At 44.2% G+C, this 23,632-nt stretch overlaps 1 protein-coding gene across 12 annotated transcripts in view; it reads left to right on the forward strand.

Annotated features, from left to right (window-relative positions):
- Positions 1 to 23,632, forward strand: part of Mast4 (microtubule associated serine/threonine kinase family member 4) — a 575,239-nt gene that overhangs the window by 214,093 nt on the left and 337,514 nt on the right. For 2 of the 12 annotated variants that reach the window (XM_040729122.1, XM_021222886.2), the window contains exon 1: positions 21,772 to 21,862. The exons of 9 other annotated variants lie outside the window; for them this stretch is intronic. In XM_040729122.1, the coding sequence (XP_040585056.1) occupies positions 21,824 to 21,862 (39 nt within the window). In that variant the 5' untranslated portion in view covers positions 21,772 to 21,823. Of the gene's footprint in view, positions 1 to 21,771; positions 21,863 to 23,632 lie in introns of those variants that run through there. One more of the 12 variants, XM_040729124.1, reaches the window with a different exon arrangement.

The raw sequence follows: 23,632 nt of genomic DNA on the forward strand, positions 1-23,632 counted from the left end.
TATTGCTGTGAGATCCAGGCTATGTGTAGGAAAGTGCTGGACACCCTCACTCACATCACAGCTCTCTGGGCTTCACTTGGTGTCTCATACTATCTCACAAACACACATCTCATAGTACTTAAGTGAATGCTATCTGTTCCTTAAAATGTATGTGCCAGTGGAGTGGTGTTCTCTGGTGGCTCTACAGGCACCACTGTTCTCGATATGTGACCATGTTGTGGGTCAGCCTTTTCTCCTCTGCTGTGGAATTAAAACCCTAGGAAAAGAAATGAGCCAGACTCTTAATTCTAAGAAGCACTATATATGAGATAGAATCACATCACTTCCCCCTCCCTCTCTTCTCCCTAGCCCCTTCCAGTTACCCTCCCTGGAACACCTCCCACACACACCCGCTCTCAAGTTGATAGCCTCTTATTTATTGTATTTGTTACACACACACACATATATGTGCATATGCATATGCATTAATATAATAGAACCTTCTGAGTCTATTTTGGATGTTTGTGTGTATATGGTATGAAGGCTGACCACTATGCATTGGACTACAAATAAAGGGACTTATCCCTGCCAGGGCTAATTCTCCCTCTCCCAGCAGTCAAGAGTTGCCGGTAGTTCTTTGTCTAGGGGTGGGATCCCAGGAAACTTTCCCCTTTCCACATTAACGTGTCCATCAGTGTTACTATTGTTTCAGTCTTGTTGGTACAGCAATTTCTAAGTGAGACTGTTTCACAGAGGACTTCCTGGTATTCTGGCTCTGACCACCCCCCCCACACACACACACTTCCTGTGATGTTCCCTGAGTCACAGATGTGGGAGCTATGATATAGACCTGTTTGGGCTCAGCATTGTGTCCAATTGTGGCTTTCTGTGATGGTCTCCATTTGCTATAAAGATGGGTTTTTCCATTGAGGAATGGTAGCTACACTCATCTGTGGGTGTAAGGTAAATTTTAGATGCGGTAGGGAATTATGCTGGTCTAGCAAAGTGGTGGTAATGAATTCTTTTCTAAGGTCCATGACCTCGCTAGCCCCAGGAAGCTAACTAGGTTTCTAGTACCAAGCATGATTTCCCTCCTGTAGAGTGAGCCTTACGTCCAATTAGATAGCTGCTGGTTGCCACTAACCCACTAATGTGGGTGCCACTTATTGAACCTTTATGCATATCTTGCCATAATAGTAATTGTCATGGTTCACAGGTGTTAGAGCTGGGTAGGACTGCTTAACTTCTGCCCTCTCTTGGCAGTGTGCATAGTATTTTCTGGAGCCATGAAGGCTAAACCACACTAAAGAGGCTTTCTCGTCAATTCCAGCTTGAAACATCCAGGCTATGTGGCCTAAGAGTGTGCTGTCTTCAACAGTGGAAGGGGCCTCCTTCACCCCTGAGAGGCAACCAAGGGCTGCACCTGTAACCTGTATTGTTTGTAGAGTCACTTGGAGTACCCTACCCAAACTTAAGGTTTCTTATGTCTGGTACTGTGGATTTTGTGAGTCTCTGGTTCTTGTGGGAAACATTGTCAGCCCAAGTGGCTTAACTTCTAAGATATACATGCATACATATGATGCACACGTACATTCATATATGTATGTACATATGTGTGTGTATACATACACACTTATGTGATGTATATAGTATTGGAGAAATACAAAACAGTATAATTCCTTGAGGATTTATCAAACAGCCTTGGTGTTATTTGTCCCTGGTCCTCCCTTCGGCCTCTGAATTGACCTTCCCTTCTGCAGTTGCAGCTCTCAACCCATCACTCTGTTTCTTCCTGTACATGCCCATCTACTGTTGTCCTGTACATACCCCATCTACTGTTGTCCTCTCTCCAGGTTTCCCCTAACACACCTATCATTTCTTTCTCTTGTCTTATTTCTATGTTACTCTGCACTGTACACTCACATCTGAGGTGAGGACCTAGGGACCACAGACGAGAAAGAACATGCAGACTTTCTGGGCCTGCGTTATCTCACTCAGTAGCGTATTTCCTAGGTCTATCCACTTAGCTGCAAATTTAATGATTGCATTTTTCTAAGTGGCACTTGGGTGCATTGTTGGGAGCTGTGTGGATTGAAGTTATGTCTGTGTCGAAGAATACTTTTTAATGACACCTGAATTTTCTCCGAATTGAGTTTTTTTTTCCCTCACTACAAACTTACTAAACTGCTTCTGTGCCAGCTTCTCCAAGTCCCCTTCACTCCACTTTTTTTTTATTGATGCCCTTTCCACAGTTTGAAACTGAAGTGTCACCCACAAAGTGTCACGTATATGCTTTCCGACTCCAGGAGAGACATGCAGTGGATCTGGAAGACAGTACCCTGAGTGGGCTTTAAGACACTTCCCAGACCACAGTCAGAAATGCCCTTGTCCAGGTTCTGGCTATTGCAAATAATGCTGCTATGAACATAGCAACCTAGATGCCTCTCAACCGAAGAATGGATAGAGAAAATGTGGTAATTACACAATGGAGTACTACTCAGCAGGGGAAAAAAATGGAATCTTGAAATTTGCAGGCAAATGGGTGGAACTAGAAGAAACCATCCTTAGTGAGGTAACCCAGTCACAAAAAGATGAACATGGTATGTACTCACTCATATAGGGATTTTAGCAAAGGAGTGCCAACCTACAATCCACATTGCCAGAGAAGGTAGGAAACAAGGAGGACCCTAAGAGAGAAATACATGGTTCCCAGGAGAAGAGGAAAGGGACAAGATCTGAGCAAATTAGGAGCGTGGGGGAAGGAGAGAGGGAGTTAGGAGAAAGAGAACAGGAGAAAAGGAGGGGAGAGGAGGACATGAGGCAACAGGAAGATTGAGTCAGGGGAAGAATAGAGGAGAACAAGAAAAGAGATACAACAATAGAGGGAGCCATTATAGGTTTAAAGAGAAATCTGACACTAAGGAAATGTCCAGAGATCTACAAGGATGACCCCAACTAACAATCTAAGCAATAGTCGAGAGGCTACCTTAAATTCCCTTATCCAATAATGAGATTGATGACTACTTTATATGCCATCCAAGAGCCTTCATCCAGTAGCTGAAGGAAACAGAAGCAGACACCCATAGCTAAACACTGAACTGAACTCCTGGAATCCAGTTGCAGAGAGGGAGGAGTGATGAGCAAAGGGGTCAAGACCAGTCTGGTGAAACCCACAGACACAGTTGACCTGAACAAGGGGGAGCTCATGAGCCTCAGACTGATAGCTAGGAAACCAGCATAGAACTGATCCAGACCCCATGAATGTGGGTGTCAGTTAGGAGGCCTGGGAAATATGAGGCCTCTGGCAGTGGATCAGTATTTATCCCTAGTGTACAAATGGACTTTGGGAGCTCATTCCACATAGAGGGATGCTCTCTCGGCCTTGATACATGGGGGAGGGCCTAGGCCGTACTCCAAATGATATGATAGACTTTGAAGATCCCCATGGAAGGCCTCACCCTCCCTGGGGAGCAGAAAGGGGATGGAATAGGGAGTTTGGGGGAACAGGGGAGGAACGGAGGGAGAGGGAACTGGGATTGACATGTAAAACAAGATTGTTTTTAATTTAAATTTAAAAAATGGAAAAAAAGAAAAGAAATGCCCTTGTCACTGGTCACCTTTCTCATAAACAGCGGGAGAGCCTTTGTCCACACAGCAATGCCATCCCCTGAGTTGGTAACCCAGCCGACCTCAGGGTCTGGGTTCCCAAGGTACAGCTTTAAAGCCTTGTGACTGTGACTTGTGTGCTGTAAGATTGTGGCGGAGCCATCATTTTTAGTGGACGTGGGATTCGGTTTGTTGCTGATGCAAGTTGTTGGTGTGACCCGATATCATACAGACTTGCTCATGGTTATAATTGGCAGTTGATCTGCAGGCTCCTAGGGTCCTCATTTGAGAGTCGATCTCTCTGGGAGAAGAAAGGGGAAGTGCCACCATTTTGTTGCTGTGAGTCCCCCCTTACTGCTTATTTGCTTTTGAACAGTGGTCTGTTTTTAATGCAGGGATGTATGAACAACAGACTTCAGTGCTCCTATTCCTGCTGATCTTTTGATAGAAAGTAACATAAATATAATACTAGAAGGGTAGAAAATAAAAAGTAATTTACTTATCCCCTCAACCTTCTCCTCATAGGTATCATTGCTGTTAGTTTCTTGTCCAGACAAGGTTGGTTCATTCATTTCATTCATTCATTCATTCATTCATTCATTCATTCTGTGTGTAGGCATGTACCAGTGAGTGTAGGTGGTCTTGGCGGAGGCCAGTGTCCTGGATTACATGCAGTTGTAAGCTGGGAGCAGCACTTGGGTCCTCTGGGAGAACAGTGTGTGCTGTCATCCTCTGAACCATCCCCGCAACCCTAATTCTAATGTTTAATAGTGTTCACCATTTGCCTTTCTATTTGAATCTGGAGCTGTTTAATAGTACCACGTGCAATTCTATAGTGTCCTTTTGAATAGCCGCATGACATGCCACCACATCGCTGGCCCACTCTGGCAGTTTGTACTCTAGAACCATGGTTGAAGCCTTGTGGTTGTCACTTAGCTTGTGTCTGACATGGCACCTTGTGGGAGATATTTCTTCTTAGTTGGAGTGTCAGTGTGGCTGTTGGTGAGGTAAGTCTTCTCCCAGTATTTAATCAGGGTACCTTAGCCTGTTCTGGGTTGTACTGATTCAGACTAGAGGACACGGGGTTCCCTCTGGCCTAATATAGCAGCTTGTTCCCCACCTGCCTCCAGGCTGTGTTGGTTGGCCACCCTCTGCTCCACACAGTCATTCAGAAACTCAGACTGACAGAAGAGCTATCATCTTCATGTCACCGTGTGTGTCACAGTGATGTTTATGTTGGGACATCCAGAAGATAAATTGGAAATATACAAGTCAGGTCTATATGAGAAGTATTACTGGGTCAGATCTTAAGGATTGGCACACATGACTGGATTGTATTATCTAACCAAGCCCAAGGGCACAGGGGCCTAAGACGTGTTCTACTTGAAAATAGCAGAAAATGGGTTTGATGAATAAATAAGTGGCCAGTTGACATGGTCAAAGACGAGAATCTGAGTGACATCCAAGCATGAGATGTCAACACACAGCAGACATGGTGCCAAGGGGCTGCCTGCCTTCTCTTTGGGGGTTACTGGCCTTGTGTCTGGAAGGGGTGCTCTCCCCTGAATTACTTTTCCTTCTGTGCTTTCCCTCTCCAAGTGCAGAGTTGTGTGGCGATTGTGGTAGGACACCAGCCTCGTCCAGAGGTTATATAAAAGTGTGGCTGAGCCTGAGGAAAGGGAGGCAGCTAACTGGGTAGACAAGCTCTCCGCTGATGAACTGGACCCTGCTGTGCAAGCTCAGGTTATGGCAATGCCACTCTTACTCTCTGGAAGGACCAAGGGCCCGTTCCCTCTGCTCTTCTGGGCGTCACTATTTGCGGGAAAAACATTGCTGGGGCCTGTCCTAGTGGTGGCTTTCTGGACTCGAGGAGGGCCAAATCTGTACAGGTCCTCGCCAGAGGCACAGAGAATCTGCCAGGCACTGGGGCTTGTGTTGGCCTCTCCGAGCCACCACCTGGGCTCCTGCGTGGTTGGTGCTTGAGCTTTAGAGAGAGATGTCAGTCACGCTCAGATGCCCTTGGCTCTGCTGCAAAGGAATCCCAGCCTGGCTGTGGCACAGGATAAATGGCTTATGGCCACATGCAGCTTGTTCATTTAAGAATTAGGGAAGATTATATGTCACCCTACATTAGCACCTCGACTTTTGTTTTTCAGTAGGGCCATTGGGAGTGACAAACTGTAAAACTAGCTATGTTCTTGATCCATGGATATGTTTCCAGCTGGAGAAACAAATGCCTAAGAGACAGGCTCAACTAAAACATTAAACTTCACAGAAATCCTGGAAAGTTTGGAAAGTAGGTCCTTTGTCTTTTGCACACACACACACACACACACACAATCTCATGCCACTCCTTGTGTTTAGTCAGATAAACTGGATGTGTTTCAGTGCTTGGGAAAGCCACAGAGCATTCCTAATGTCTTGATAGAAAGTATAATACATCCAGATAGGTTAACATCTGTTATCTTAAGCATTCTAGCGGCTGGTCATGGCAGAAAGTATAATCTGGTGAGCCTCATGATTTAGCCATCTGTTGGGTCTCCATGTAGTCAGTCATATGCAAAGGGGCCAGTGAGTGCAGACAGAGGAGCCTTAAAGACTTGCTACTCCCAAGTGGCGAAGGCACTGCGTGTTCCTTAAGTAATGGTACCTGCCAGGTTTTTGGACGCTCTTCTAGATACTGAGGAGATAGCTGTAAATGTGGCGGGGACTGACAGAGGACCCGGTGGCTTTAGGAATCAATACTGCAGTGTGTATCTCGGCTATAATTTATCAGAGTATCTCAATGTGTTGGACAGAGAAGTTCATGGCTACCCTGATTTACAAAGGAAGCAATTGGCGGCTGACAGTAAACTCGACCTTTTATCCACTGACCAGGGCCTTGCTTGGACCAGGAAGCACAGAACAGCGGCAACCTGCATAATAAAAGACTGGCAGAAGAGTAGCGGGTCTGGTATATAAGATCAATGGATAAAGTGCTTGCCACCAAGCCTGAGGACATGAGTTCGATCCCTGGGACTCTCATGGGGGAAGGAGAGAATGGACGGACTGCAAGTTGTCCTTTGACCAGGCATGCATGAGAACACGCACAATTAACATAATAATAACCTATTTTTTTTAAGTCTGATACAGCCAGTTGTAAGCTCTGTGGTCTTATATATTAGAATACCATGGAGAGGTGTTCTTACCACAGAGCCAGTGGATACTGAGCTGACACACTGGGTCAGGGACACAGTTGCTGCAGGATATGTTCCTGAACATTGATATTCTTCTGTTCTTTGTAAAGAGATTTTGGAAGTGTCTGTTTCTTGCTGGCTGTATTGGGGTTGAACCTATCTTGCAAGCTAGATAAGTCTCTCAGCTACCTCCCCATCCCTCCTTTTAGGTATTTTTTTTTTTTGACACAGGGTCTCAGTAAGTCACTAGACTAAAATTGTCATCTTTCTCTTCAGCATCTTACATTGCTAGGATTGCAGAGATTGCTATCAGGCCAAGCTTTTTTTTTTTCAACAAAAGCTTTTTTATTTCTGGGGGTGGAACCAAACTAGCAGAAGATTAAAGCTTGGGACCTAAGTAGGCATGGTAGCTCATGCCTTTAATGCTATCATTTGGGTGACAAGAGCAGGGAGAGCAGGAGTTCCTGGCTGTCATCAGCTACACAGCAGGCTGGAGGGAAGCCTCGGCCACTGTGACCCTGTCACCACAGTAAACACCTTAAGAGACGACTTGTCAAATGCAGAGCTTGCATATATATTCCCAGCAGAGCCTGCCTGAGACTGCTGAAGAGTTAGTTGTCTTGCAAAGCCTTATACCATCATAGGTAAGAATCTCCCCGCCCCTTGGTCAGATCTTTACTCTTAAGTCATCAGAAGATGGACGGCATTAACTTATAAAGAGGAATAAAGACATGTTTGCAACATAGCAGTCAAGTCAGACCTTTGAAGGAGGGAGATGAAGGAGAGTGGAGGGGGATGCTGAGATCTGGCGATAGCAGGCTGACCATGGAGGGCAGCGTTTCTGTGTTGCCTTGGAGTGGAGCTCAGAAGAGCTGTCTGCTGTGGAATTTATTGACCACGCTTGACTGCTTCCTGGCCCTCCCTCCAGACCCTGCCTTCACTATTCTCTCGTCTTCGTCTCGTGGTAAAGAAGTGTATTATCTGTACAGAGTTAGTGCCTGCCGGTGAGGCATGGCGAGGGCTAAGCGACTGCATCTCCGGATGAGGGGCTGGCTGGTAGTGAGCCTGACTCTTAAGATCTGAACGGGAAGGACACTGGAGTTCAGCCGGGACAGACATAATCAAAGAAGCGTTTCCTGGAGATTTTATGTATTTGTTTCTTTAGACATTTGAAGAGTTTTTTTAAAGGAGTTTAATTTCTAAAGGACTATTCTAAAATATCTTTCTCAGTATGCATTTATTGACATTTTAGCACCTTGTGGGGGAACTTTTTATCTCAAGATGTAAAATTGAAAAACTGCTTCTGTTTAGAATGTATGTTCTAAAGCATCTCCAGTATAACATAGAAATGTATACAATTGGTAGATAACTGGGAGAAAATTCTGTTCTTACACTCTGTAGATTTGGAAAAACTATAGGAACTAAAATGTTTGAAGTAAAAACAGGCAACATTTAAGGAAATGTTTTTCTTCCTTTAAGGAAATTAAGAGAAATCAAAGGAAGCAATTAATTAGAGAATCTTCCCAAGGGCACTGAGACATGTGGGGAAGAGCTGGGGCAGGTTTCATTTGCTCAGTTGTCCCGCTCTCATTGTGTGTGTCTGTGTGTGTGTGTGTGTGTGTCTGTGTGTGTGTGTGTGTGTGTGTGTGTGTATAGGGGGGTGCGCGTGTGCATGTACTTACAGAGGCCAGAAGATAACATCTGTGCCTTTGTCCGTCACTGCTGTAGTTTTTGAGACAGGGTGTCTCACTGAACCTGGAGTTAGCTGGCCAGCAAGCTCCTGGGATTGAAGACGCAGGTCAAGTGCCTGAGGATGTAAACCAGGTTCTCATCATACACAGTAGGCAGTTTACAGAAAGAGCTGTCCCCTGGACTCCATCTTGTACTCTTTATGCCATTATCCCTCCCTACGGGGAAGGAAGATAAAGAAGGGAGTTTCTTTTTGTCCTACTGCTAAACCTTGCTGTGCTCTTCTGTGTTTCTGCTTTGAAATAACCAAAGTAAAAGGTACAGGAGATCAGTGCCTAAGTATGCCTCTTATGGAACTGTTAATTTGGGGTCTAGAGGGTGTGGTGACTCAGTGGTAGAACTCCTTCCTTGCCTGTACCAGCTCTGGGTTCAGTGCTCAGCACCTATGCAAATGTATACACACACACACACACACACACACACACACACACACACACACACACTCAAATCCATCCAACCAACTAAACAAACAGCCTCTGCTAATTGAGTAGCACTGGGGGGTAAATGATATTTCACCCTCTGAAAAAAAAGGGTAGTTGGGAATCTAAACATTGTTTTCTCATAGCTTGAAACAAAACTGAGTCCAAGGTGTGCAGTGTTTAGAAGGAATGAATCACACACACACACACACACACACACACACACACACACACCCTCTGATGGGCAGACAAATAAGTGCTGGATGCCCTAATCAACTTTTTTTTTCCAGAAGGACATGGTGAGCACTAGACAGAGTCTGAGAGGCTCCTAGTTTGCCCTCATGCCCTGTTACCACTGTAGGTAAATCTGATCCCAGACCTGTGGGTTAAAATGGGTATGCAGGGATGATTTTATAATGATGGACAGTGATGTTTGCTGGCTATACTTTACCATCTTATCTCTCTCTCTCCTGAAGCCTCAAATAAGGCAATTCCCAGATAGATACCTAATCTGCAAACAGATTATGCAACCATAGAACCTGTTCGTTACAGTCTTGCATCTCCCTGATGTTATATATAGCCTTTGGGAAAAGCAAAGAAGGGATTACTATGTCATAATACTGTGAGGTCTGTGTGCCATAAATAGGAAAAGAGGTGACTTGAGTCACTTCTGTCTTGGCCTCAAGATTCTATGCCCTCTTGTGGGTCTTTCAGAACCTGGGACGTATTTTCACCTCTCCTCATCTCCATTAACTCATTTAGCTGAGAGTCATTCAAAAGCTCCGGGGTAAAGAACCACAGTAAAGTCAATCAATGCAGTTACTAGTTTTGTCCGCTAGGTGGCAGATCAGCAAATGGCCTTTGTGTGGATACAAGCAAAACTGCAGATTTCTTTTCAAAGGATGTATCCATAATGCATGTGAAAGAAAGGTATACCCTGCTCGAAAGGTGACTCACCAAGGCACTGTGACTCACAAGCCATCTGAGGAGAAGCAGAGAACATGAAACTATTCATTTGAAAGCAAATAGAGAATCTGAGATTAAATGCTTTGTGACATCACAGGGAGGCTTCCCCCCCAGGAGTTGACTTCAGAGCTCTGCTGCAAAGGAGGGAATTTGCTTATCTTGATAAGATTTTGAGCTTTAGGGAATAATGTGTGGACAGTGCTTTTGTATCCTAGGTTTCGGTATTTGAATTATGGCCAGAACATGCTATATATTTGAGCTGGAGAAATTCCTTTCAGTAACTTAAAAGGAATTAATGGAACATGTTATGCATAACTTTTTTTGAAGGAATAGACTTCATGTTACTGGATGCATTATCGATAACTCATTGTATGCATAACTAAATACCACAGCTACATGAATAACTCTATGCTGAGAGTGTATTAGTTATAGTTTTTATATGAAAATGGCCAAAGGTGCTTCATTAGAAGCAAGCAAAGGAAGTAGATATTTACGTTTCTTCATGCAAATATCCCTTCTGGAAATGAAATAGTAAAATTAGTGACATATTTTTTAAAACTTGTACTTCAGACACAAATAAGCATTTCTTTTTCCTTAGTCTCTTTTCTGGTCAATTTTTATATTTCATTATATTTTCTCCAGAAAGAAACGCATATTTTTCTTGACGATTCAGAGTACAGAATCTACCGTAGAATCCAATTTAATCTGTTAGTTTTATCTGCAGGTAAAACAGCCCAGATATCCACATCCTGATGTGTTCTGTTGCCTGCAGAGGACAGTTAAAGAATACAATTAACAGGCCACTCACAATTGTCCTTACCCACAGTCTCAAGAGGAGAGCCGTGACAGGTTTTCAAGGTTGTCAGGTGAGGTATGAAATTGTCACCAGAATTTGGTGGCATTGGAGAGACCCAGGGAACAGAAAGATGAGGGATCCTGTTTACTTCAATAATCAAGCTATGTAGTGTGGTAGGAAGGCCGAAGAGGGCAGGATGGCCCTACTCCAGTGACCTTGGGTCTTGGAGAAAGAGCATGCAAAGGACAATGCTAGTCTTTTATAAACGGAGATTAAAGCGCCGTCCTTCTCCATGTTTCCTTTCCATTCTGCTTCCCTCGGCCATTACCCTCTCCCTGCCCTTTCCTTGAGGTTTACCTTCATACCTGAAGAAGGTGATTGAGGGAGAGTAGTGACATGGTCTCAGAGGTATTGAAACTAAATCTGTAGGAGTGTGAAAAGTAGAAGGCAGTTGCTGTCTGCTAATTTAGTAGCAGGAAAAGGGCAGAATGTGTGAGTGGTTTGTTCTGTGGCCCTTGTAAGTATTCAAGCTTAGGGTGACCTGTAGTTAGAGACAGTGACCGTGGCTTAGGGTGACCTGTAGTTAGAGACAGTGACCATGGCTTAGGGTGACCTGCAGTTAGAGACAGTGACCGTGGCTTAGGGTGACCTGCAGTTAGAGACAGTGACCGTGGCTTAGGGTGACCTGTAGTTAGAGACAGTGACCGTGGCTTAGGGTGACCTGCAGTTAGAGACAGTGACCATGGCTTAGGGTGACCTGTAGTTAGAGACAGTGACCATGGCTTAGGGTGACCTGTAGTTAGAGACAGTGACCGTGGCTTAGGGTGACCTGTAGTTAGAGACAGTGACCATGGCTTAGGGTGACCTGTAGTTAGAGACAGTGACCGTGGCTTAGGGTGACCTGTAGTTAGAGACAGTGACCGTGGCTTAGGGTGACCTGTAGTTAGAGACAGTGACTGTGGTGTCCCACCTGCTGTCAAGTTGTCTCACTCACTACCCTCCTTTTGGCCCACATTCTCCTGGCCTGACACACTTCCAGAACTTCCTGCCCACACCCTTTCTGCCTCATTGAGAATTTCTACTTCCTTTTCCTGTGGTTCCTGACATATTTACACTCTACCCTCTCCTGGGAACTGTCAGAAACTCCTAATGCCTGCTCCTGACCTTAAAGATGGTTATTAGCCTAGGTATAGCCTCAACTTTTCGAATTTACAAAAGATGCTTCAGTGGTTCTAATATAATGCACAGATACATCTCAGAATCACCGGGGTTGACTGTGTTGACCTCCAGTGCCCGAACCCTTTCTTCCTCTTAGCCCACTCTCCCAACATCCTCACTTCTTCAGACTTCAGCAGTACAGTACTCTGCCTTGCCATGCCGACCTGTCTCTCTCTTCTCATTGCCTCTCTTCTGTTTGTTTATTTATGTGTCTTAGACCCAGAGTTTGAGTTTTTCCCCTCCCTGTTCTCAACATCATGATATCTGATGGTTAGTGATTGGTTTCTGAATTGAGGGGATAAAAATACTAATACTGCAATTTTAACAAATCGATTCATGCACTTCTGACTTAGGAATAGGTAGATACTTGTCCTGTACTTGAAGAGCATAGATTCCCTGATCTCCTGTCATTCCTTAAAGCAATGATAAGTACATAAAATTAAAGAGGAATATGATGTTGAGCTGGGTGGTATTAGTTTGAGACACAAAAGCCAGCTTTAGATAAGGGGTCCAAGGAGGGTTAAGCTCAGATTCAATAAAGATCAAGGCATTGAGTGGAAAAAGCTATGGATCTCCAGCAGTGAATCCCCAATGCTTTACCTAGAGAATATTAATGTATCTAATTGATGATAATCTGGCCAATTTATTGTAGCATTAAAAATGTAAATCAGTAACCATATCAAAATATTCACTGGTGTGCCTGGGACATTTTACATTTTATTTTGTTTTATTAGGTGATAATGGGAGGCATAATTGTTAATGTTTGATTCTGGCAAAATGCGATTAGTTTCTGTGAAACACATTGTGCATTAATGATATCATTAAGATTAATGAATATAAATGAATGAGCTGAGGATTTCAAATAGAACATAGTGACTTTGTATCAGTGAGTAAAACTAGAGAGATAGATTCCTTGATCTTTAAGGACAGTGTGCTAGCACTCGTACCGAATTCATGTATAAACTAGAGAGAAAATAAATGTAAGAAATTAAATTGCCCACCCCAGTGATTAGAGTTTTTTAAAAACATTTATTGTCATTGTTTAAGAAGGTCTTTGTGAATTGGCTTTGGCTAAATAAAGCCACCCTTTAGTTTAATTTTAAGAACAATTTTTAAAAGAACTTTTGATACAGATTTCTAGGTCCTATATGTCAAAAAGTACTTTCATATTTTAGCATATGAAAAACAAAATCATTTTAATTGCTCTTTAAAATTAGATATGGCTTACTTGCATCCTAACAGGCGTCTATAACATCACAACTTTCAAAAACTCCACACAAGTGTTTGTCTAAAAAGAGAGAGACACTCATCAGGGTCTCCCACAGAGCCAAGGAAGAAATGGACAGTGGCACCTCATAGGATACTTTCCATAGCTATGACTGTGTGTTCAGAGTGTAGAGAGATACTAACAGTGACTTAGCTGTATTCTGCTCACTTAGGATTTAAGCACTGTGTTTTCTCTCCTGCCTTCCCCGCAACAGGACAGATTTGCATACTGTGTCCTGGGGGGTCTTCCTGTGACTCCTGCATCTGATCCTCACCTGAGACTGGCTTCTTCCTCCCTCTGCACCTGTGTGTGCCTTTGCATATATTTGGTTTTCCACTTGTTTGTCTTACTGCTTCAGAGTTTTACAGGGCAGCTTTTGCCCTTGAGTGGCCTTTGTTTTCCTAGTGAGTGGAAGGGGAGCGGGGAGGGGCGGGGACACACTCCACACGAGGGATGGACACGACACAAGCATTATGTAGGAGTCACGTTGCTGCATGGGCCCTGGTCATGGCGAGGAGAGGCTGGAGTTTCTCGACTGCACCTTTTTTACTATTTTCGTGACCTTGGGTTCTTCTTTGAGCTTCTTTGTCTCGCTTTCCACTTTGGGAAATTGAACCAGTTTCTTCCTTTCCCAGTGGCTCACGGGAAGCCGATGAGGATTGATGAGGTAGAAGCCGGAGCCCATTTTGTGTTTCTTCAAAGAGTTCATTTAGGAGACGATGGAAGACGGAGCTGATGCCGTGGAGAAGTGGGACACACAGTGCTTCCTGTGCTTTGTGACAGCAGCCCCACAGAGGACAGCTCTTTCCCCCACAAGCTCGCTGGCGGGTGGCAGCCCCATTCTACTAGCATCTAACTGGATGGCATGTTAGTGCAGGCTGAAAGACAGTCCAGGAAAACACGAGATACAGTGGAATGAAAACAAGCAGATCCAAGCCAGGCTCTGGTGGCGCACGCCTTTAATCCTAGCACTTGGGAGGCAGAGGCAGGTGGATCTCTGTGAGTTCGAGGCCAGCCAACTAGGTAATTGTTCATTGAACTTACATTTTAGCATCTTGTCCCTCTAGGATAAAAAAAAAAAAAAAAAAAAAGGCGGACCTGGAGCTGGAGAGATAGCTCGGTGGCTGAGTGCCCTTCCAGAGGACCCAACTCCAGTTCTCGGCACATATATCTGATGGCTCAGATTGCCTATGATGGCTCTGGCTCTGCAGGTACCAGCACTTGTACACATATCCATCCATATGCAGACACACACACACACACACACACACTAAGTTGAATGTATATAGCCTGACAGTGTTTTTAATAGTATCTGAATCAACAAATCTACTATGATAGGTCTATTGTTCAGAAGTTTAAAAACTACACAGCCTTTATATTCTATCACGAGATCTGTCTTATTCATGGGGGTCATTTGAGGAATATCTGTTTCATCAGCGTGATAAAACACTTAGTTGATGCGGGCATCCTTTGAATCAGTGTCAGATCAGTGCAGGGGTCTCTTACAGTTTGTGTGGTTGGCAGCCATTTCACAGTGACACTAGCCACAACCCACATCCCTTCACGCACCCATTCCCATTGTGGATAATATGAAGCATAGAGCTTTGATAACAGTTCATCGTCCCACTGTTAGCTGTGCATCACTTAGAGATGGAAGGACATAATTGAGAAAATATATTGGTGCTCTTTCCCAATGTCAGATCTTCATAAATGTCGTATGAAAAAAATGAAGTTGTATTACCCGGTTTTATTAGAAATGCTACATTTTGTTGGATTCGTGTGTTCGCAAAGTAGAGAATATTTTCCTGCTGTGATTGATGTTAGGGCATTTATGAGGATAGTCTGCTATATTTCATATGTATATGAGGGTGTCATTGTTAAAATGTTCAAAAGAAAATTATGTATGTGATTTATATTTTATTATTTCCTCCTAGGATGTAATTTTTTTCAATCCCGTGATTCCTATCATGTTGTCAGTAGTGATTTGATGGCTAATATGCCAGGAATAATTAGGTAAAAAATGGTGATGCAGACGTCAAGACAATGTAGTTTTCTTGTGAAAAGCCTTAAGCGAAATCATGCATGTTTCATAGTGGGAATCACAGGTTGCATATGTTGAGGCAGTCTTCAGATTGCAGGCGGGATGGAAAGGGAGCTCTATGTTAGACACGTGGGCTGCAGCATATTTCATAGACATATGCTTGCTATTGACCATACCTGCAATTGGAACTGAATTAAATGTATTTTGGAAAATGCGACTCTGGGAGTTTTGTCAACGGGAAGGTGTTAGGTCCTCGCATACTATTTGAATGAGGAAGATTATGCCTGACTCTAGAAGGCTGGAAGGCATCCTGCCCTTTGTTTGATACTTCCTGATGGATTTCAAATCATTTGGGGGAGCAGATTCATATACTATGCTTGGTGTATGTGTGTGTGTGTGTGTGTGTGTGTGTGTGTGTGTGTGTGTGTAAACAAACCCTTTCCTACCTCAGAGGTACCATTTCAAATGACTATTCTTAAATATAAGACAGAATTATTTGTGGCTATAGTGCTTGCCCCTGAGTGGAATCTGCTGGAACTTTAGATGGCGTGGATCCATTTCTAGGGCTCTGTTCACTTCTAAGCCTGGTTCATTTGTGTGTTCTTTTAATAAGTGGCAAATATTTCCAGGGATTCAACACTGGTAACATTCATATCATCATAACCCAGGATGCATTTGGGGCAGTAATAAGGGTGAGTGTCCAACTTTGTTCAGAGTGTGAAATGCTCTCATCATGGAGGTAGCATCAGAGTGTGCCTTGAGGGTATACACTCCAGCTCCCCAGTGTTTCCTGAGCTCCACTTTCCCACAGGTGAGAGTGATGCCGTGGGCATGGGAAAAAGGAATGCCTTGGCCCTCTCCTCATCCCGGAGTGGATTCCCGAACAGAATTGAAGAGTCTGGAAGCCAGGATTGTGGCCCAAGAAGAGCCTCAAGAAGCAGATGCTTTGTGAGATCACCATGAGTGGAAGGGAGACCAGCAGAAATCCTGCTTGTGTGCCGCTTGGGAAGGTCGAGGCTTCCCTTACAGCCCTGGCTGGGTTTCCCCTGAGGAAAGGGGTGCCAGTTGCCCCATTTCCCATCCAATTACTCCTCCGTTTCCTCTTGCCCAACACCATGATGCCTTGACACCCGAGAAAGGAGACTCCAGGCAGACTACAGGCAGTGTGTATTTGCCGCACAGCCTGTAGGCTGGTTCATGGACGAGCCTGGATAAGGCTGGCTGACTGGCTATGCAGGACAGCTTCTGGAAAACGAAGTGACATCACAACTGGGATTTCCCCTCTTCTTCCCAGCACTTCTCAGAGCAGAACAGCCTTGCTGTGAGTCATTTGCTGAAAAGGAAAGGGAGATTTAAGGAGAATTCTCCTGGTGGTAAGTTCCAAAACAAGTTAGTGGACTAGGAAATAAAGAGCTGCCAGTACTGTCCCACCCCCGGGACATATGCTGTGCCTGGCACAGCAACTGAGGGATTGCCCTTGGCTTTGTGTGGGCAGTCTGATTGTAGCTAAGTGCTGGTTGTGTTCAGAGGTATGCAATTGAGAAGTCGGAGACCCAAGGGTTGCTCAGACGGGGAGGAGACCCAGAGCCACTCCCTGCCAGCTTGTTGCTAGCTGCTCCCTTCCTGTGCCATCCCTGCTCCTCCTCCAGTGCTCCTTTACCCTGAGAAGCCCAGGCCACATGTGGGTCACTTGGGGTTCTGTGCCCTGCTGGTATATTGGGATTGCTGATCTGCTATGATAATTCTTTTTCCCTTTGGGGCTAAAGGATCCAGTGCCTTTCACAGCTCTGTCTCACTTTGGAAGCTCTTTCCCTCCTTGGTTTAAGCACTATGGTGGAGGAAAGGATGGAGGTAGGGATGCCGACTCTAGCCCCATCTGAGTTGGTGGTTCAATTCTGCCTTTCCTTGGCTGTATAATCTAAGGAGGTTACAAAGCCTCTGTGAATATCACTTTCTTCATATATAGTGTGTAGGATGTCGGAGGGAGTGTGCCTAATTTGTGGAGCTGTTGTTAGGGTTCACTGAAGTAACTGACTGGCACATAGTACTGATCAATAAGTGTCAACCATTATTATTTATAAGTGAAATGAGTGAAATAAAATACAAAAATAGAGAAGAAATTGAAATACAAACACAGAAATATTCATTTGAACATAGCTATTAAATAAAGCTCATGGCCATGCTCCTACTGTCACTCAAGGTTCTCTGTCCCATTCAGATTGACACAGAGACATGACTGTTAGCACAGTAGATCTTTGTATGCCTTCTCATGAATGATCTTCTCCTTTTGTGCCCCATACCCATAACTTTTTAATTAAAAAGGCAGCAAACACATTCACTGGCTACCAGTAGTGATTTTATGAATGGAAAACATAATTACTGGTGTAATGGGGAATGTATCCATTTGACAATACTGACTTCCCTGCGGAATGAACAGATAAGACATTGAAGCCTCCCCTCTCTTGTAGGTAACTGACAGGATATGATGTGTGGGCTATCTTTGGTTATCTGTCCCCCTAGTTGAGAAGTAGCAGTTACTGCTGTACTTATGCATGAACACGTAGGAGCATCCCCTCTGAGCTGTGATGACTACTAGAAAGTTTTACTCTGCTAGCTCTGAGGGATAGGGTGGGAGTGGGGAGGTGGTGGTCAGCCAACCTACTGGCACTCCTCTGTCTGCTTCTGGCTCAGGTAGAAAGTAGGAGAGAGAACCAGCCTTCTTTGGGGGAGGTTGGATAGTCCCTCCCCCTCCCCCAACCCTGGGCCTCCAGGTATACAGATGTTCAGAAGCCAGCACTTAGTTTGCAGGGATGGGCAGAGGAGCCAGTGGAGTGGGGTACAGAGGTAGGTCTGGAAACCTCACACATCTTTGTTTTATAAAAACAAACATGTATTCAAGCGAACTCAGTGATCTTTCAACTGCCAGAGGATGGTTCCAGTCTAAAGAAACTTGACTCAGGGTAACTAACATAGATCTACTGAAGACAGGTTTCCAAATATGTCATAGACAGACACCTCACAGGAGACAGACCTGAATCCTTAGGCCACATATCAATGCTGCCCATAGCTGCAAATCTCCATTGCCCTCTTTGTGAAAAGTATCCAGATGCCCCTTTTCTCCTGATTGGAATTTTGTCTCTAGGAGATGTCCCACTGCAATAATTACTGAAATGTAATTTTGACATTTGTTGTAGTGACCATGAATTTTGAGTGTTTCATGAGGTAAATGTTGCCACTAATAGATGGATTAATGCTGTATCCATATAAATATTTTCAAATCCGATATTGAAAAGCACCTCGATTTAGACTACAATGTGTGGCAAAGCCCAGTGGGTTTTCTTATTTGAACACACTTGTAAAGGTGGTTTGTACTGAGGTTAGTGGTTTGTGAACTAACTCTCAGTATTGTGAACATATTCTGTGAAGTTATAAAATCACAGGGAAAAAATGAGTTTATTAGTGGAAATTAGTCTGGATGCTAATTATTACCTGTGAATGGTGTCATCACTTGAGGTTTTTATTGCGTTTTGACACATGGCTTATCTTGATGAGAAAATATATAGCAAAGGGTAAATGTAGCAATTTCCCTTTACTGTTCTCTGCCGAGCCATTATTGCCTGATGTTACTTTTCAGCAGCCTTTCATTTTTTGTCCCAAATGTTTTTGCCTCTGGCTGGTTTAGCTTCTTTAAAACATACGTGTATCACTTCTCAAGGTGATACATTTTGACAGGTAATCGATATTTTTTTCATACTAGATTTGATGGTTTTAATCTTCATCTTAGACTTACTTAAGGGCGGGATGCTAACCTAGATTTTTATCTCCAAATATCCCTTTGTTAAGAGACTTTTTGTCCTCAGCCACAGTCCTTCTAGTCCCATGTATCAGGCGGTTCTCCGTTCAGGGGACCTGCTGCATGGGCTCTGCTTATCGGGGGACACACATCAGCTGACATCCTGACAGTGTGTCCTCAAGCATCTTCCAGTAGTACTACAACTGGCTTCCGACACTGGTCACAGAAAAGGCCCTTCTGACTGCTCCCACCCCCACCCCAGGGAAAGTGTGATGCTTATTTCAAGAGTAAAAGTATTTTCCATTTTAATCTTTTCAGTGGGAGCCCTGCTTCCTCCACCAGAATTGACTTTTTCTAGAAGCATGAGCAGGCTGAAGATCATAGTCTTTAAAGCCAAAGTATATGTAAGAGCCATGATTGGGGGTGTGGGGGTTGTGAGCAGACTCAGCAGGTAAAGATGCTTGCCTCCAAACATGCGGACCCAAGTTCAATCCCCAGAACCTACAAGGTAGAAGAAGAGAAGCCCTCGAAAGTCCTCTGCCCTCCACGCTTGCACAAATAAATGCAATAGTGTATTAAGTGAAATAATCATAATTGGTTTTTGCTTTTGAAAGTTGAGCTTTTTGGTTTAAAAAAAAACACAAAAATCAAAAAGAAACGTGTTTCTCCCCTAAAATCAGTATGGCTCCCTTCTTAGTCTATGGGCAGAGAGCAAGGACTTTCAGGCTTTCAGGCATAGATACGGGCTATCTGCTGCCCAGGCTTTGTCTAAGAGGGCTCTTACAATTCAGAGCAATTGTGGCGCCTCTCTGAGGACCACTTGGAAGTGAATGAGCCACTGGTACTGCTCCTGTGGTTGCAGTTGAAAGGCCTCTTGGTCTCCATTTTCCAGGAAGAGTTCAAAGTGCATGGGGGCAGAGGGGCGGGAAGCAGTGAGAACTGGAGCTGTTTCTCTGGGCACCTTCACAAGCCTGGTTTGCTGTCTTTAACTTGGGCTTTTCTCTTCTAGAAAGAAGGAAAGAACAGGCTATTTTTACACCTTCAATTTTAAACATGAATTTACAGCTTTAAATGACTCTCTTCCAAACTGTGGCTTCTGCTCAAGTTTACTGGTGTGAGTTGATCTGTGTGATGGCTGGTTTTGTACACACACACACACACACACACACACTGGTTTTGTGCCTCCCACACCTTCTTGTAGGGGTACCATCGTTTCTCTACATATAAGCAAGAGCTAAAAACTCTCTGGGGCTTTCTGCCTTAAGTGGTATCAAATGAACACATCTAAGTGAAAAACACTCTGACACCCTTGTCTGCTGAGCCCCTGCTAGGGGACATCTGACTGGACTTCTTTTGTATGTCTGGAGATGTATGCAAGGACTGGCGATGTAAAATGCAATCAATTTTGCTCAGTGCTTAGATTCATAAATCCCAGGGCTATTTTTAATGACATAATCTAATCAATTGATAGCAAGGCTACCCGCGTGCTGACAGCCAGGAACGGAGCAGAAGTGAAGCAGGAGCGTCTGTAAGAACCTACCGGCTATTTCTTTCTTCTCCCCCCACATTTAGAAATCTCTAGATCTCTGGATTGGGTAGAAATGCAAGCATTGCTGTTATTTTAAATAGTTTTATGGCTGCTTTCCTGTGGGTTTCTAGAAGACAAATCTGTAAATTTACAGAGTGACTGAGGAGGTGGCTCTCAGACATACCACTGAGTGCCTGTCTCCCGGAGAACCAAACAATTCTCCCAATTTAAATATCTTTAGAGTAGACACAGGAGGAATAATTTAGTATAAATTGATAGTATCGTATATTGTTACTCCTGTGCCATGCCGGTAATGAAAACCTAATATTCATCTCGATGTTGCTTGGAATTGCAATAAGATGAGGATGAGGGGAGTAAACAAGCCGAAACAAACTGTGAAATTGCACATGATGGAAATCCCTCCCCTCACCCCCCAGCAGCTATGAGACTGAATAGGTTAATATTCCAGCTAATGACAGGTCTTAGAATTCCTTCCTCCTTTTTACATGTTGGCTGGGTATCATCAGAACTAAGTTCTGGGTGGGGGGAATTAAAACCTGCTCTCCTCTCCGTGTGTCTTAGGGCTGGAAACTGACGGGGGCGAGATGTTTCTGTAAAGGAATGGAGATCCCGGTGGGGTGGGGGGTGCTCCTTAGAGACTGGCTGGGGAGCAGCCGCGCCCTGAGCTCTCCAGTTTGTTTTCAGGCAGCAGCTTATATGTTCTGCTACGTTTTATGTTCTTTGATACCGGCTGAAAAGACAAGCACCAGGTGTGGAGGTGCCGCTGAACTGACCAGCTGTGCTGCCCTGTTTTTGTTTGTTAGTTTTTTTCTCCTTCCCAATCCGCGGCTTCTTTGACAGAGGTGTGTGTCAGCGTTGATTTACTTAGCCACTTTGACCTCGGAAGGGGCTTGACCCAAAGCCGCTCTAAAAGCCATTTACCTGCTTGCCTGGGAAACCACCAGTCAGCATTTGGAAGAACAAAACAGGGACCCCACGATTCCCAGTCTGATAGCGAGAGCCTCCTCAGCCTGCTGGGGAAATTCATTAGGTGTCTGTCTGTCGGAGCCCACTTGCTGCGCTCTCCCGGCGAACTGCAAGCATCCCTGATCTCTGAAGTTGGTGGAGTGAATAACTAAGCGGGACCAGCTGACTTCAGGCTCCAATCAGCTAGAGCGTGATGTAAGTGTTTAGCAGCTGCAAGGCTCTGAATTAGCGTGGCCAAGTAGAGGTAGTACAGCATGGCCAGACTGTGGCGACAGGCTCAGAGAAAGCAAAGAGGGAGATGGATGAGTCCAGCATTCTGAGACGGAGAGGGCTCCAGGTAGGCAAACCTTCCATTCTTGACATGCAGCCTTGTCAGTGGCCAGCCGTGGAGGATTTCAGAGTTCCCCTGTCATTCCTTTACTGGGCATGGTTATGCGCTCCGTTCTTAATATCTACTTAGCACTGGGGTCTGATGGGGCTCTAGTTACAGGGCTGACACATGACGGGGTCCAGTGAGGGAGGGCCTTTTGTCAGAGACAATAGACAGGACTTTTAGTCCGACACTTTGGTATGGTTGTTCAGAAATAGTTCAGCCTTGGCTGGTGGTGACAGCTGATAAGCGGCTAGTGTGTTTTATCAAGTGTCAGAGAAGTCTGTGGCAGAAGCAACTCCGTCTAGTTCTGGGAACACAGGACTCAGCTGGCACCAGGGTCACCTCCTCCTGGTGGCATCTGTGTGTGGCTGCTGGACCGTTGTCTGCAGCTGTTAAGCGTCTACCTGTCAGTGAAATGAAAGTTTCTATTGGAAACTAGGTCAAAGTTGTCTGTGACTAAGGGGCTAGGAGAGATGTGTGTCTCCTGTCTTGCTTTTCTGTGTCCAAGTTTGTCTAAATTACTGTCGCTTAGTGTGCAAGCGTATGCCAAGTGAAAACTTAGCAAATATGAGAACTCAAAAAAAAATAATAACACGTCTGCTTGGCAGTTGTTGAGTTTAAGGAAGCCACAGCTTAAATGTGTTCAAAATTAGTATGTTTACCTCCGATGACTCTTTCCTGTGTAAAAGTGACATTTTTTTTCTTTAGGGAAGAATTTAACTGTCATTGAACTCTTATTTGCTATTTTTGAAATTAAGAAAATATGCCTGCTTGAGGGTCCAGATTAGACCACATGTTTAGAAAGGCTTCCTCTGTGACCTTTTGAGTCATTGTTGGTCTGTCTGTCTGCTTTGGATGATGTCAGTTACTAGTACTGACTTTCTGTGTGTTTGAGTTAACATTACAGTGTTGTGGGCAAGCCAGAGGACTATTTGTGGGTAAACAAAAGAGGGATTGAAAAATTTGGGGTTCAACGCCATCTATTGTTCCAGACCTAAGTAAACAGATGACCTCCTTTGAGAGTGCTGTGGCCATTGTTTTTGAATGTACAGTGTGGTTAGTCACTGCTGTAGACTTCCTCTTCTTTGTTTTCATCTCCATAAAGTTCTGGTAAAGCACAGCTGTTTGTGTGTCTTCCTGCCCTCTTCAGAGTCACTGGTTAAATATGGAAAGGCTCTTTGTTGACACAGTGATATGCTATTGAGCTTCCCAGTCGGGCCAATTATTATTAATAGATAGAAATTATCAATGTTTTCTTTACTGTAGTTCACTTTAGATGGTTTTAAGACACACTTCTGAAAAGAAAGTTTTTGTAGGTTTTTTCCCCAATTCTGTTATGTGTTATTATAACATCATCATAAGAGCTGGTTGGAAGCTGTGGTGCTTTTCACGGTTGTAGGTTTCACTGACTTATAATGTTAGAAACAGAGCAATCATTTTTGGCATTTAAAGCACTAGAGCTGTGTCTTTCTAAAAAATGTGTAACAAAACAAAGGAACTTTACTTGCTAGTGTGGTATTAGAATGCTAGGTCTTGGTTGTGAGCCTGCTCTTGGGATACCTGATGGCCTCTCATGTATCCTGGCTCACAAGTGTCTACTCTCTATTGTGAGTGAGAAGCTGAGTTTTCACATTATGAGAAATACTGTCTTGGAAGTGTCTAAAAGTTCTTTTGCTACAACTCTCTACCAGCTTAAACAAAGCCTGTCTGCTTCATTCGCCTTGTATACAAGGA

This window comes from Mesocricetus auratus, unplaced genomic scaffold (assembly GCF_017639785.1).
Source record: "Mesocricetus auratus isolate SY011 unplaced genomic scaffold, BCM_Maur_2.0 Super-Scaffold_100020, whole genome shotgun sequence".
NCBI classification, from domain to species: Eukaryota; Metazoa; Chordata; class Mammalia; order Rodentia; family Cricetidae; genus Mesocricetus; species Mesocricetus auratus.